This window comes from Polypterus senegalus, chromosome 6 (genome assembly GCF_016835505.1).
Source record: "Polypterus senegalus isolate Bchr_013 chromosome 6, ASM1683550v1, whole genome shotgun sequence".
In the NCBI taxonomy this organism is placed as follows: domain Eukaryota; kingdom Metazoa; phylum Chordata; class Cladistia; order Polypteriformes; family Polypteridae; genus Polypterus; species Polypterus senegalus.
This window is the reverse complement of record NC_053159.1, coordinates 74,246,538-74,259,272: the sequence shown is the minus strand read 5'-3', so window position 1 is coordinate 74,259,272 and position 12,735 is coordinate 74,246,538. Positions and strand designations below refer to the sequence as shown.

The 12,735-nt window shown below is 39.6% G+C and overlaps 1 protein-coding gene across 2 annotated transcripts in view; it reads left to right on the top strand.

Annotated features, from left to right (window-relative positions):
- The window catches only part of igf2bp2a (insulin-like growth factor 2 mRNA binding protein 2a), a 273,454-nt gene extending 261,128 nt beyond the window's left edge, over positions 1–12,326 (top strand). For both annotated transcript variants that reach the window (XM_039756346.1, XM_039756345.1), the window contains 3 exons: positions 3,965–4,096; positions 9,010–9,123; positions 11,787–12,326. In XM_039756346.1, coding sequence (XP_039612280.1) covers positions 3,965–4,096; positions 9,010–9,123; positions 11,787–11,882 — 342 coding nt within the window. In that variant the 3' untranslated portion in view covers positions 11,883–12,326. The remainder of the gene's footprint in view (positions 1–3,964; positions 4,097–9,009; positions 9,124–11,786) is intronic.
- Positions 12,327–12,735: the final 409 nt, after the last annotated feature.

The following is a 12,735-nucleotide window of genomic DNA, read 5'->3' as shown; positions in this document are numbered from 1 at the left end:
ACTGTATAATATTAACAATAAGGGCAGCTCACTACTGAAAATGGTAAATACAGGAGGCAGTCAGGATCGAATCTGGGGACTCTTGCTTCAGTAGTTCTTACCGCTGCGCCACGGAACCTGTTTGAACCTTTTGTGAAAGTGTTTATTTGATCTGTGGACTTCAGGCTTCACACAGTACAGTGATCCCTCGCTATATCACGCTTCGACTTTCGCGGCTTCACTCTATCACGATTTTTTTCTCATACACGCTTACGTCACTACGCATGCGCTTTCTGAGAACTTTTATCTAAGCCCTATGATGGCTCCTAAACGTGCTGCTTTTTCTAAGCCTTCTGACAATAAAACTAAGCGCCGGAGGAAGATGCTTACTATCCAGGAGAAGGTGAAACTCTTGGATATGATTAAAGATGGCAATACCCTACAAAAGCCTCCTCACGCATATGAAAAGACAGTGCCAGCAACTGCCTATCAAGATGTTCTTCAGCCTCGCACCCAGACACCCACTGCCTTGTACTTCTTCACTGAAGACAACAACGCACCTGCTGAAGAGACTGCACTACCTCTGAAGACTCTCCTACTGAGGTCGTACCTTCATAGGTTAGTGGTTGTGTGCAATTAAATGTACAGTACAATAATCTACTATAAAAAAAGCGTAGCGGTATTCCGCTTATTACAGACTTACTACTTGGGCATTGAGGTACGAAGCGACGCGATGTGAGCAGAGTTCTGGTGCTGTCATCATTCCCTTGCTTTTGTGCGCGATGCGCTGGAAAAATAGACAAAATTATGTCTATGGAAATAATTAATGTTGATGGAGTACAAATACCTCACCGCGTAGTAAATATAAGGGGAAATGGTGCTTGCTTATTCTCATTTATAGCTTATTAGTGCATGAAACTCCGTATTTATCGGTACAGATTCGGGCTGACATTGTACGACTTTGGACAGGCACTTGAGGGGATAAAAAAAAAAACTTAGGTTTTCGGGAGATGTTATGAACGGGCACTTTGATGTTCTCATTCTCTGCACTTGCATGCCTGATGTACACATGGAGCACACAAAAATTGAGGATAAAAGTCGGTCGCCTTAAAAGGCGAGTGCGCCTAGTAATATGATATTTGTAACATCTAATATGTCTTATTTTCTCTCATTTTGTCTAATATATTGGGTAATACGAGTGTAATGGTGACTAAAGGGTGTTATTTCATGTCTAGAGGGCTCTAATAATGTTAAAAAACGTATTTAGAAGGTTGTAAACAGGTTTTCTATACTCTAACTGCGAAAATATTCGATTTATAAATAAAGAATCCTACTTCGCGAAAATTCATTTATCATGGTAGAGTCTGGAACGGATTAACCGTGATAAACGAGGGTTCACTGTATATAGTTTATGCCTAAATTTTGTCATTTATTACTAAAATATGAAAAACATTTCTGTTTTAATAATGTGTTTACACAGATTATTGTAGAAACGGAACACACATGAAATGCATGTGTTCCAAATAACGATCTATTATTTCCAATCTAAAACTCCAGCACTTCATGCCCAGATAATCAAAGCATGAGCTGGGAGAACTTTGTGCACGTTCTGTGGCGGTGGGGGGATGGAATAGTAGGCTGCTTGTCTTGATCAGCACATTTACAGGACAAAAGACGCTGACGGAGACATACGAATGGATTTAAGGTGGGCCGGAATTACGAGTTCTTCCGTTGGCTCTGGAAATTCTAGTGTTAAAGTTGAATCTACAAGACTATAACGTGTGCAGAAAATGAAGGGCTCCAAATATACTTTCTGAATCCACTGTACATACAGTCAGGCCTCAACTTGTACCATTTTCACAGATAAGAATGAACCAGTAAAAACCTACATTTTTCACAACTGAATGTCAATTAATCTTCATCTGCTGCCTTCTGTTTTTTTGTAGGCTTTGGTAATTCTAGTGTTAAATGAATAAATTTGCTAGTCTACACTCAATCTACAATCTAAACATGTTTTCAGAAAGGTTTGCAAATTTATTAGAATTGAAAAACTGGAGTTGATTATTCATGTTGAGTATTCATAATTTACAGTGTCACTCCAAATTGTGGTCAGGTGCACCCCGTTTGCTTTAGTTATTTTGGAATGTTTCTAGAACTTGATTGAGTTCCACTAGCCGCAAACTGAATTGATGGGATATCGCTTACAAAATTACAGACCTGTGTACACATATATAACATCCCACAATTCACACTGCATATCAGGACAAAAACCAATTCATTATGTCCAAAGGACTCTCTGTATACCTCCATATACAAATTATGTTAAGGCATACAGTAGATCAAGGACAGGCAATAAAACCATTTCTAAAACTTTGAGAGTTATCAGGAGCATAGTGGTCTCAATAACTGTGAAATGGAAGAAGTTTAGAGCCATCTGGCCAAACTGAGTAACTGGGCAAGAAATGGCCAGGGGCCTTCCTTTCTGAAAACATATTTTCACTTTGTCATTATGGGTTATTGACTGTATATTGATGGACAAAAACTGCAAATTTACCAATTTACATTAGCATCAGCAGTTGCACTCAAGTCCGTAAGTTCCTCACACAACCTGTGCACAAACTTGTTAGAAACAGCCTGATCTTGGAGTCTGGCCAGGTCCAACCTCGTTTACTTAGTAAATGGTAGCCTACTGGATCTAAGCTGGATCTTCAGAGTAGCAACAACAAGTCTGTGGTCAGAATTCACAAACTGGGGACCCCTGTAGACCCTGCAGTTTTGTAAGAGCCTCCAGCATCTTCCCACTAGGATGTGATTGATCTTCTTCACCACACCACCAGTATTGGAGTACCAACCCCAGCAGCGGCATTCATGTCTCTAGTGACTCTTCCTATGAAGTCAGTAGACGGGTTGGGAGTGGATGGGGGTTCATGAGGTCGCTGGCAAAGGGGTGTGTGGTGCTCCAGATATATGCAAAAGGATGAAAGTCCAAGTCTTGAGAATCCTGGTACTTCCTGTCTTGCTATATGGATGTGAGAAATGGACGCTATCCAGTGACCAGAGATGAAGTCTGGACTCCTTTGGTACTGTGTCTATTTGGAGAATACTTGGGTACTGTTGGTTTGACTTTGTGTCGAATGACAGTTGCTCATGGAGTCTTAAATGAGACACATCACTTGTATCGTAAGGGCGTGTCAGTTATGGCACTATGGCTATGTGGAATGATGCCATGAGGGTGATCCGGCTCACAGAATCCTCACTGTTGAGGACTGACCCAAGTTGCTGGACCAGTCCAAGGGGACATCCACTAATACCTGGCTGCAGCAGGTAGATTTTCATTTCCGGAGGGTGGGACTGGACTTCGTGGCTGCCTGTGGCGTTGCCAACCAGGATCTCAAGCTGTTTCGTCGTGTGGTGGGTGCAGCAACATGCTGTACCAGTGCATGCTTCCCGACCTGACCTGATGATAAAATGTGCAGAAAGTAAATGGGTCTAAATACTTTGTAAATCTACTTTATGTATATGTGTGTCTAAATATAGCTATATATGTGTGTACAGTATATACAGTATGTAATGTATTGTGTATGTTTATGTGCATACACATAATCATGTCCCAATCACTTATAGAATACAATACCAACACCCCCCCACACACCGTTAATCTAAGGACACTATAAATTAACAATCAATCTACACCCATTTATTTGCTAAAATCCCTCTCTTTCAGTGTCCAAAGAATGATACCAAAAGTTTTAATGTCAATTCATGGATGAAGATACAGCCATAATCTGTTTAGTTTAAATCAGAACAAATGTGTCTTTTCCCCTAGTTTAAGCATGGCAATGCATGCAAGACAGCTGCAAATATGTACTTGCTTTAATAACAAATGCTGACTTTCTGGCCTATCCATTTATCTTCACCTTAAATACAGTATCTTGGCTACTATTCAGTTTAATAATGTATATACATTTTCTGCCAAACCATTCAGGCTCAGGGTCGGATTTTTGGAAAGCTGAAGGAAGAGAATTTCTTTAGTCCAAAGGAAGAGGTGAAATTACAGGCCCATATCAAGGTACCATCATCTGCAGCTGGAAGGGTGATTGGCAAAGGAGGGAAAACGGTATGTACATTTAAGCTGTTTGGCTCCGCAAATAACTGAGCAGGTTTTTTAAATTGTAGATGTCACAAACTATAACAACAAAGGCAATAGTTTCCTATTGCATCTTTTGTGGTTAGAATTTATAAGGCACCAAATAAAACATAACTGCTTGATCTTGAGGGATCTGTGCTGCCCAATAAAAGACCAAAGTTTACAGGCTGGGTTTAAATTGCTGCTTATTGTGTACCTACTGATGTTTCCATGATCCAGTATTTTCTATGTCATAACCTCAATGTTGAATAGTTCACTGTACTGGCTAGACATTAGAAGTGATTGGTAAACAGTTTATGCACAGATAGGATGTCATGTGTGCCACTTTTCCAAAAATCTAAACTTTTTCTTGAATATAACTAGGCATTAATTCTACATTGTTTTGATAGGCGCCACACAAGCCTGCAGTCAAATATAGTTTATTATAAGAGCATTGAAAACAGGCTCCTCCCCCAGCTGAAGTGATGTACTGTTTTCCTGTGGTATTTTCTTTAATATTTAGAATTTATTTCTCTGTAATCACAACATACCGTAAGTACTATGATAGGTTCCTGCCTTACATGTTTGGGATAGGCTCCAGCTTCCTGCGTCTCTGAAGTACATTACGCTGTGCACCAACAGTGGTACACTGGTAGGAGCTCTTCATTTGATCAAAACTGTATGTGAGTTGAGTGGTTTATGTGTGATACTCTAATCACTTGACATCAGAATTGCTGAATATACATAATGCTTAATTTTAGGTCATATGCGTGAACTGGACTGACACTGCATATGATCATACAATAATAATACTGTATGTCAATTTGAAGGACAAACTGGGAAATGCTGTATTAAAGTACATAAAACATTAACTCAGGCCAAATGATCATGTCTGGCCCTTTTCTGAATTAGGTCTAGATGTCCACTTCAGCTACATAACTTGAGATTTGCTATTAATTTTCTCTGAGTCTGTAGTTAGGAGGTGCTTCCTGTATTCCGATTGAAAAAGACAGACCACTACTCGCCACCACTGTCAGAGGAGCAGGTCTTGATGGATTTATTCTATCTATTTTTGAATATGTTAACTGTTGTTATGATATGTGAGTCTTCTGTAGTTGTTTCTGGATTTAATACCTATATTCGGGGTTGTGAATATCAAAGACTCCAATATACAGTAGTTGTTTTACTTATAGACATTGAAATTCACCATGCTGATTTGTTTTATGTTATGTTAGTGATTATTTTATACAGTGGTGTGAAAAACTATTTGCCCCCTTCCTGATTTCTTATTCTTTTGCATGTTTGTCACACAAAATGTTTCTGATCATCAAACACATTTAACCATTAGTCAAATATAACACAAGTAAACACAAAATGCAGTTTTTAAATGATGGTTTTATTATTTAGGGAGAAAAAATCCAAACCTACATGGCCCTGTGTGAAAAGTAATTGCCCCCTGAACCTAATAACTGGTTGGGCCATCCTTAGCAGCAATAACTGCAATCAAGCGTTTGCGATAACTTGCAATGAGTCTTTTACAGCGCTCTGGAGGAATTTTGGCCCACTCATCTTTGCAGAATTGTTGTAATTCAGCTTTATTTGAGGGTTTTCTAGCATGAACCGCCTTTCTAAGGTCATGCCATAGCATCTCAATTGGATTCAGGTCAGGACTTTGACTAGGCCACTCCAAAGTCTTCATTTTGTTTTTCTTCAGCCATTCAGAGGTGGATTTGCTGGTGTGTTTTGGGTCATTGTCCTGTTGCAGCACCTAAGATCGCTTCAGCTTGAGTTGACGAACAGATGGCCGGACATTCTCCTTCAGGATTTTTTGGTAGACAGTAGAATTCATGGTTCCATCTATCACAGCAAGCCTTCCAGGTCCTGAAGCAGCAAAACAACCCCAGACCATCACACTACCACCACCATATTTTACTGTTGGTATGATGTTCTTTTTCTGAAATGCTGTGTTCCTTTTATGCCAGATGTAATGGGACATTTGCCTTCCAAAAAGTTCAACTTTTGTCTCATCAGTCCACAAGGTATTTTCCCAAAAGTCTTGGCAATCATTGAGATGTTTCTTAGCAAAATTGAGACGAGCCCTAATGTTCTTTTTGCTTAACAGTGGTTTGCGTCTTGGAAATCTGCCATGTAGGCCGTTTTTGCCCAGTGTCTTTCTTATGGTGGAGTCGTGAACACTGACCATAATTGAGGCAAGTGAGGCCTGTAGTTCTTTAGACGTTGTCCTGGGGTCTTTTGTGACCTCTCGGATGAGTCGTCTCTGCGCTCTTGGGGTAATTTTGGTCGGCCGGCCACTCCTGGGAAGGTTCACCACTGTTCCATGTTTTTGCCATTTGTGGATAATGGCTCTCACTGTGGTTCGCTGGAGTCCCAAAGCTTTAGAAATGGCTTTATAACCTTTACCAGACTGATAGATCTCAATTACTTCTGTTCTCATTTGTTCCTGAATTTCTTTGGATCTTGGCATGATGTCTAACTTTTCAGGTGCTTTTGGTCTACTTCTCTGTGTCAGGCAGCTCCTATTTAAGTGATTTCTTGATTGAAACAGGTGTGGCAGTAATCAGGCCTGGGGGTGGCTACGGAAATTGAACTCAGGTGTGATACACCACAGTTAGGTTATTTTTTAACAAGGGGGCAATTACTTTTTCACACAGGGCCATGTAGGTTTGAATTTTTTTCTCCCTGAAAAATAAAAACCATCATTTAAAAACTGCATTTTGTGTTTACTTGTGTTATATTTGACTAATGGTTAAATGTGTTTGATGATCAGAAACATTTTGTGTGACAAACATGCAAAAGAATAAGAAATCAGGAAGCGGGCAAATAGTTTTTCACACCACTGTATACAATGCCATATGTTTTCAATTCTGTTTTGTGGCCATAATGCAATGGCCTGTTGCTAGTAACACAGTCATGGAAGTCAACGTTGTCGATGTGAGGATTTCAAAGCCGACACCCCATGTCTACCTGCATCCTTAAAGACCTTTGGTGTGCTTGTGCTTTTTTTTGACATTTTTCTTTTTTGTCTAAATGTTAGGCTTTACAAGTTTCTCAGTTCCTGGGGTCAGATTTATAAAACTTGTGAATGCATAAAAAGATGCCCAAAATGTATATATGCAACTTTCTATGCAAGCATTGCAGTTTATAAAAGAAAACCAAATGGGGAACATGCATATAGTTTACAGCAACATTTCAGAGAAACTGGAAAATGATGACACCCTTGATCAAGTAGGGAAAAGCAGCCAAACCACTTAAATGACAGCTCACATATGTATAGTAATTGTCATTAGCTGTTGTTATAATATGCATTAAGATGACAAATATATTAAACTTAAAAGTGATGAATATGACATATGTACTACATTTTAGTTCCCTTTTAATCGGGCCAGTGCTTTGTATTTGCACTGAAGAGCTTTCTTGTTTTTTGACACTTTATATCGGCTACCTTTTGTCATTTCTCAGGAAACAGGTTGGATATATTTCAGCCAAGCTTCACTCCATCATGCCTGCTTTTCTGGAAGCCATTAACTGACCGGTGAGGCACTACATACAGTTTCCATATAGTGTGGGTGTATATACATTCAACATAATATGTCTTTGCAAACATCAAAATGCAATTTGCAATAGTGTCCTGTTTTCCTAATGTAATCGGAGGAAGTTACTGCACTCATATTGCACTATAGTGAAAATGAAGATGCTTCTGTTAGCTGTGAGCAGTGGCATTCCATTAACACAGAAGTCATCAGTGATGTGAAGATGAGACTGACAAATGTCATGGCTTGGGTCAACCCATACTTCGTTTATTTTGAAGTCAAGTAGCATAGGCAGATGACTTGCTGATGATGGTGTACGTAATGGATGACTTGTTGGGAAGGAAACCTTTAGTTCTTCATATGGCTTATGCTATTCATTGTAACAGCAATCATGTTATTACATGTGCAAGGCGATAGTGGCTACCCACTCATAGGTTGGTGCCTTATTTCTTTCCCCAATCCTCAGAAAGCTGAAGAGATGCACTTTGATGTCACCCTTGCTCTTGTGTGCTCAGTTGCTTATCACAACATAGACACCTCAAAAGCATGTGGTTGTGACTGGATGTGTTGGGTGGGAGGCCGTTCTATGAGCCAGTGAAATTCTCCAACATCATGATTGTGTGTGTATGAGGTTGATGAGAATTGCCATTTTATGGTTGTTTCAGGGTAGCAGCTGGGTAGGGTTCGAGCTACATTCACATACGCATGTTTACAAGATTATTATGCTTTATATAGAGTACATAGCGCAGAAATTTGTATATATTAGGTTTCATAAATCAGATATTTTTCCTCACAAACACATTTTCTTGTGTTTTTGGCATACATATATTTTCACACTTATGTCCAAGTAAAGTTTTACAAATGAAACCCCTGGTCTTTAATTTAATTGCCTGCCATTTTGGGAGAATATTAATGAGGCCCCAGTGAATTTGTCTATGCTCAAGATTTAATCATTTGTGAGAGAACACACTTTTTAGGGCTGGTTGAATTTCTTTCTACTGTACATCTCCACTTCCATGGGTACTGGTAGAAGGGCATGAATTTAGGAAAGCAGTAAATGAAACATTTTAAGAACTGTTTCGTGTTGTTCCCATATGCATTTAGTGTCTAGCTATTAGATTATTCTTTTTCCTCCTGTATGTTCCATTTTTTTCTCTTTAATGGCCTACACAGCACTAACACCTGGTTTACTGTGAGGAGGATGACATAAATTAGAGTAAATTACTTCAGATTTGAAAAATCTTGGATAAGTACTTGGATGCTGCTCTCTCTGAATGTCACTTTTAAAGAAAAGTTCACACTTCAGCATAGTAGTAATGCTGCTCTTTTTTTGTTTCTTTTCAATCTTAATAGGTTAATGAACTACAGAATCTCACTAGTGCCGAGGTGATTGTACCGCGGGACCAAACTCCAGATGAAAATGATGAAGTCTTTGTAAAAATTATTGGCCATTTCTTTGCCAGTCAGGTAAGCCACTGTGGTCTTAGGGTAGCTCCTAACAGACCAAAGCTACATTTTCAATATTTGATGCTAGAGTCACTGTAGAAGGCTGCAATTTCAGTTTTGTGGATTGTGACCAAAATAACTTTAGACAGAAATCATCTATGGGTTGTTTAGGGCGCATTAGTGTTATCAATATTTATTCTTGCTCTTTGCTCAAACTGACTCCTGAAACATGTTTCTACAAAGCATTTTTCACATATACAGTACACTCTACAGTGATTTGTACAATTTATAAATGTGTAAGTTATGAAAATGCTCAGATCGTCACTGTCTTTAAGTGGTGATTTGTTTATTTTATTTACGGATACTAGGAACACACCCAGCCTTGACCTGGCTCACAATGGCACAAATGACTTGATAATAAGAAAAATATTAAACTAATTGAGCAAACACAATCAAGAAACAATTAACAGATACACAAATTTCCACCCAGTTACCCTCACAACAATTATTACTTAAGCAACATAGAACAAAATGTGACAAAACATTAAGCACCAAATGATTAACGTTAAACACTCACAATATAGTCCACAAACAGTCTGGTTCCACAGATGCAATGATGGCGAAAATTAATTGAGATACCAAGTGAACAGTTTCCTACATGTTGCACAAGTTTTGTCCTATCATGTTGCAGATCTGTAGAAGCTGGGAGTACTTCCCAGACAAAAATGTTTACCAACCCAGATAAAATTACACACACAAACAGGCACAAGTCAAGACAAGTCAAGTTGGGGAGCATGCACTGGTACAGTACGTTGGCGTACCCACTACACAACGAAACAACTCGGGATCCTGGTTGGCAACCCCCAGGCAGACACACGGTACAGTTCCATGATCTGGAAATTACCCTCTATCTGAAGCAGCCAGGGGTTACGTGGGCGACCCCTTGGCCTGGTCCAGCCACTTGGGTCCCCAACAATGAGGATCTTACGAGCTGGATCACCCTCTGGGAAACACGCCACATGCCTGTAGTGCCGTAACTGACGCTCCCTCACAATGCAGGTAATGTGCCTCATTCGGGACTCCATGAGCACCTGCTCATTTGACACAAAGTCAAACCAACGATACCCAAGGATTTTTTGGAGAGACACAGTACCAAAAGTGTCCAGTCTTTGTCTCTGCGCAACACTCACAGTACCAGTGTACAGGCTGACCATGATATCCAGCAACCTCGAGGGGATCCCGCAAACCCTCAGGATGTCCCACAGGGCAGCTTGATCAACTGAGTCGAACGTTTTATGAAAATCGACAAAGGCTGCAAAGAAACTCTACCGATATTTACGTTTGCACTCCATGAGAACCCTCAGTGCCAGGATGTGGTTGATGGTAGACTTCTTAGGTATAAAGCCAGACTGTTCCGGTCGCTAGTAGGTGAGCAAGTGATCACGGATCCTATTGAGGACGACTCTAGAAAGGACCTTACCTGGCACCGAGAGCAGTGTTATTCCCCTGTAGTTGCTGCAATCCAGGCGATCACCTTTCCCTTTCCAGATAGGGATGACAAGTCCAGTTTTCCAGTCAGATGGTACGATGCCAGTCTCCCAAATGGAAGCAAAGATTGCTTGCAATGCCAGGAGGACAGCCTTACCACCCGCCTGGAGAAGTTCATCCCGGATACCACAGATCCCTGCAGCCTCCCCACAACTGGTTCACCACCTGTGCAATATCAGTGAGATTGGGTGGTTCACAGCTAAACAGGCACAAGACAAGCACATAAATCCAGGAAGAAATTGTAATCCAATGGGTGATTCTTCTGGTGAACCTTAAAAAGTCTGTGGCATAATAGCAACCCCTGCAGCAACATCCAACACTGCCCAATAGCAAAGTACAGTATTACTGGAGCTGCTGGGATTTGTTGTTCATTCATGTAGCATTGCTACAGATGTTATAGATGTTAATATGGTCAATTACACCAATTTTGAAATTTCAAGTTAAAGCGAGTGAGGTTGAATGTAATTAAACATTTTTGGCCATGGATCCATGTTCTTTTTTCTGAAAATAACAATAATCTAGCCAAAAGAGAACACTTAAAAAAACACTTAAGCACAGTCCTTGTGGTCCTGACACCATCACACACACACGACACCCATCATAAACCAAATCATGAATAATTGTGCTGCAAATAATTTTCTAAATATATTGCAAGGGCCTTTGGGAAGCAAATCATAAAAAAGTGTACCGTTCCCAAACCTACTTAATCCAGTTTAGGGTCCTGGGGACTATTCCATGAGTGCTGGAGTAAGACAAGAAATGACCCTGGATAGGGCACCAGCCTGTCTCAGGCATACCCAATCACATACAGGACTAATTTTCAATTGCCAGTTACTCTAGCATCCATGTGTTTGGGAAATAGGAGAAGAACCAATTTAGACATGGGTAAAACATGCAAATTCCACACAGACACTAACTGGACATAGGATTTGATCCCAAAACAGTACATTTGTGAGGCAACAATTGGTGGAACAAGAATTACTTATTTAATATATGTTAAAAACATCCATAATGATATAACATTTTGCAGGCAGATAAGTAATGTATCTTGTATCACCGAGTCATTTCTGAATGAGTGAATACCTGGAAAAAACACACAATTATATTTTGGCTGACTTTTTTTTTTTTTCCCCCAGACTGCACAACGAAAGATCAGGGAGATAGTACAGCAGGTCAAACAACAGGAACAAAAACACCATCAGGGAGCTCCCACGCCGCACCACTCCAAGTAAGCACCAGAGTGGTGCCAGTGAGCAACAGCTGATGAATGTAGCCCTTCCAACCGAGGAGAAAGACAGACGTGATGAGACAGACCAGAAGAACGGGGAACAAAACCAAAGAACATTACTGGGATAAATGTGCCAGCTGCAGGCTGGGTCTGCATTAGTTAACTGTGCAGAGTGAGAGGATTTTGTCTAGTAATCACACAAATATTAAGGGGGGCATCTGCAGTCTTTCCAGATAAAACAAAAACTCTGTCACGATACTCTATAACGCTATCCCTTTAGTTGGACTAACATAGGCCTAAGTTAAACAAACAAAATGAACTAAAATATGTGCACGGGAAGAATAACAACTTGGATTTTGGCTTTTTAGGTCACAAGTATTTTTAGCCTTAGCAGTATTAATTTTATATATGTAAAAGTTTTATATAAATAAAAATTTTATATATATAAAATGACAGATTGATAGATAGATATATAGATACACATGTATATACAATAAACACACAATTGAGTACACAGAGTGTGTGTATATACAAGTATATATAGATGTAACAGCTGACAAGTAACAAACTTATTGTTTCCATAGTTAGAATAAATAGGCTTTTTAGACTTGAAGAAAACAAGAGTGAATTATACAGTGTGATCTATAAATCACATGTTTAAACATTTTGGTTGAATCATTTTTTGCTAAATTTGGTTTTGTTTTGATTCTGATTTTAACCTCTTAGCCTGTGTGCCAACAGAAGGGATAACGTCCCTATGGAAAGGTATAATACTTCATCTCTGTTTAGATCACAGCCTTCTCTTTTTTTGCTTTGCTTTATGGTTCTAAACTGGCTTTTGCATTACCGTATATTTT